The sequence below is a fragment of the Micrasema longulum genome, unplaced genomic scaffold (genome assembly GCF_059751315.1).
Source record: "Micrasema longulum isolate JH-2025_06_02 unplaced genomic scaffold, ASM5975131v1 h1tg000869l, whole genome shotgun sequence".
NCBI classification, from domain to species: Eukaryota; Metazoa; Arthropoda; class Insecta; order Trichoptera; family Brachycentridae; genus Micrasema; species Micrasema longulum.
The window spans coordinates 313,797-316,867 of NW_028278061.1; the positions used below are offsets into that span (position 1 = coordinate 313,797).

Sequence of the window (3,071 nt, forward strand, 5' to 3'; positions counted from 1 at the left end):
CTTGTGCACCTCAATCGCCAACAAATAAATTGGGTTATTTTTAAAGAGCGGCCGCCAAATATTAAAACCTAGTAAGTTTATTAAAGGAAAATGTTCAGGACCGCGATTACAATTGGACGTTAAGGACATCATAAGGGTTTTCGAAAATACCCGCATACTGAGAACTTGAGAAGCGCCCTTGAGGTGATTTTCACAAATATGGCGCTATATAAATTATCCAAACATTATCATTATTATAAAAAAATAAATAAAAAAAAATAGAACAACTTTGTTTTTAACCACTAATTTCCTAAATTTATTACGTAAAGAAATAAAATTTACTTTAGAAATAGAAAAAGATAAAAAAATAAATATTCTTGACTTGTCTTTAACAATAAAAAATAAAAAAAATGATTTCGATATATACCGTAATATATACATAGGTTAATTAACGTTCCACTAGATGATACTAATTTTAAAAAAGAACTTAATACAATAAAACAGATTGCTAATAATAATGCTAATAATAATGAGAACTTAATTGATAAAATATTAAATCAAAAACAAAAACGCAAACTTATAAACAAATATTTATATTCGACTCCCACAGTAAATAAAGCAAACCCACGTAAACAATGGAGGCGGATTCTTTTTATAAATGACATTTTTCAAAACAATTATCAAATTCCCTACTATCAAACATTAAACCGGCTTTCTACACAACTAATAATATTGGTAACTCTCTTAGAATATGCCTCCGTGATCTGGTCTCCCTTCTATGTAGGCCGGATAAATCATATTGAATCGGTGTAACATAGTTTGCTAAGAAAAGTAGCATGGATGATTGGCCTCGAGAGGGGAAACTACACTTACGGAGAAATGGAATCAATGTTCAAAATCTCAAATCTACAAAAACGTAGAAATATCATTGCCTCCATATTTATGTTTAATTAACTGAATGGCCTAATTGATGTACCAACGTTACTGGAACAAGTGGCATTTTGTGGAGCAAGTGGATCTTATGGCCGGTTGATAAATAATAATGTGCTGTTTCTTGATCAACACAGCATAAACTATGGCTTGCAATGTCCCGATTGTGTCGTATTGTAAACTCGAGACAAGATCTGGACTTTTTTGGTGTAAGTCTTAATAGATTTTTTAAAAATCACTAAGATAGACCGAATCTTGTCTTGAGGTAGTATTTTTTTTGTCCTAGCTTTAATTTTATTTAGTTGTATTTTATTTTATTAGTACCTGTATTTATTATCAGAAATTGTATTTACCATTGTTAGCATTGGTTATGAATCGGGTTGTGGTCCCGTGGCTAGTGTCTCGGACTCACGGATCAAAGATCCGTGGTTCGAATCCCACTCTACCCGAACTTGATTTCCATTATCTAAAAGTGAGTTATTTACAACTCGTTGAAAATGGCCCTCAAAATGAAATATTTGCGTAAATTATAAGAACGCAAATATTTCTTTGTTATTAAAAAAAAAAAAGAATTGGCTGGATATGTCCGTCAATAAATAAATAAATATGTATTGAATGCCGCATATAATGATATTTAATGCCCAATTTAAATTAATTTAATTAAACACTGTTTTTTGATGCAAATACTGGGAAAAATAATGAAAAAAAAAAGTTTTTTTTTTCAGTTTTAATTTCATATTTTAGTTTATGGACAATATGCTATATCGGGCATTAAAAGGTTAAAAAATACAAGAATGTAAGGAAAACTCTATTTAGTATAGAAGAGATGAAAAATGTCTGCGTGAACAGAGAGAACGGTATTGTAATAATGACATGCTCTGAAAAAAAAATACTACCTACATATGTAACATTTTTAGTTCAGAGAAAAATTTTCACAGTCTTACATATGAATAGTACATAATAATACATAGTATTATCGTGAGAATGAAATGATAAGAGATATTTGAATATTTGTATTGTATAATTGTATAATTTTAAAGTTTATCGTTTCGCCAAAATATTTAAATGTTTGTGTCAAAGACTCGCAAAGTAATTCGAGAGATAAAATAATATTAAAGATAACCATTGATGATTGCGTGTTATAACGTGATGCTATTGAAAATAAGAGTCGTTTAGTTGGCTCATAAAAATTTATCGGCATTGCAAGTTGTAGAAAACTACTGAAAATGAGAGTCGATAAATTAGTTGAGAAAACCGGTGTCGCGAGATTTTCTCCGCAACAGAAAACGCCCGCACAGAGATGTTAACTGAATAGATCGCGTACGGTACAAATATAAACAATACGTCTACTGAACAAAAGGCCAACAATCTATTCAAAGTAACACAACTTTAATAACTGTACAACGAACAGCAATCGGCAGAGCATAGAAAAATGACTACGGTCGTCGCGCTCTGCGCTCGACGCAAAAATCGATAATTACAACAAAGCATGAAAGAAATACAATCCGATTCGGCTCACCTGCAAGTGGATGGGGACTTTTTTGACAGGGGCCGCCATTGCGAAGATATTCCTCACACAACACACGTATTTTTTAGCGGAAGGAAAACTTTATTTTGGTTCGCGGTGTAGGCGGCTGTCACCCAGAAATGTTTTCACAATCTGCGCGAGGGAAATGAAATTCGACGTTTGAGTTCGCGCTCTGCGCAGTGGGGAGTTTAGTTTTGTGAATTGCCACCGCGGCGCTAGCGCACGGTACGGTATCGCTCCAAAACTCAACAATAGCGTCTCGGAGTTTTGGAGCACGCATTAACGATTTGAAAACAAATGATTTTGACAGATCGTTTTGTGTCGCGACAAATCAATTATTTAAGCGAAATGAATATTAATTTTTGTTAATAATAAATAAAAACCGTGAAATAAAACGATGTAAATTAAAAAGCGAGAAGGAAATGTAAGTACAAAACAAAATTTGACAACGTTTATACATGTTTGTTTTAAGTTTTGATGGAAATTCTCATGTTGTTTTTTAAGCTTTTCTTCGTATTACGGCTGGTTAAAACAATGATGTTTAAATTATACGGATTGTTTACAGTCGTGGGTAAATAGTGGCGACGGTCACGCGTCTTTCGTTGGATAATAAACATGTTTTTACTGTCAAGGA

General features: G+C 32.6%; 1 protein-coding gene across 3 annotated transcripts in view; it reads right to left on the reverse strand.

The window, feature by feature from the left end:
* Positions 1-2,581, reverse strand: part of CRMP (Collapsin Response Mediator Protein) — a 98,651-nt gene extending 96,070 nt beyond the window's left edge. For all 3 annotated transcript variants that reach the window (XR_015823170.1, XM_088231292.1, XM_088231291.1), the window contains exon 1: positions 2,429-2,581. Coding sequence is in view for 2 of the 3 variants with exons in the window: in XM_088231292.1 (XP_088087418.1) it covers positions 2,429-2,467 (39 nt within the window). In the remaining variant the exon portion in view is untranslated. The remainder of the gene's footprint in view (positions 1-2,428) is intronic.
* Between the last annotated feature and the right edge of the window lie 490 nt (positions 2,582-3,071).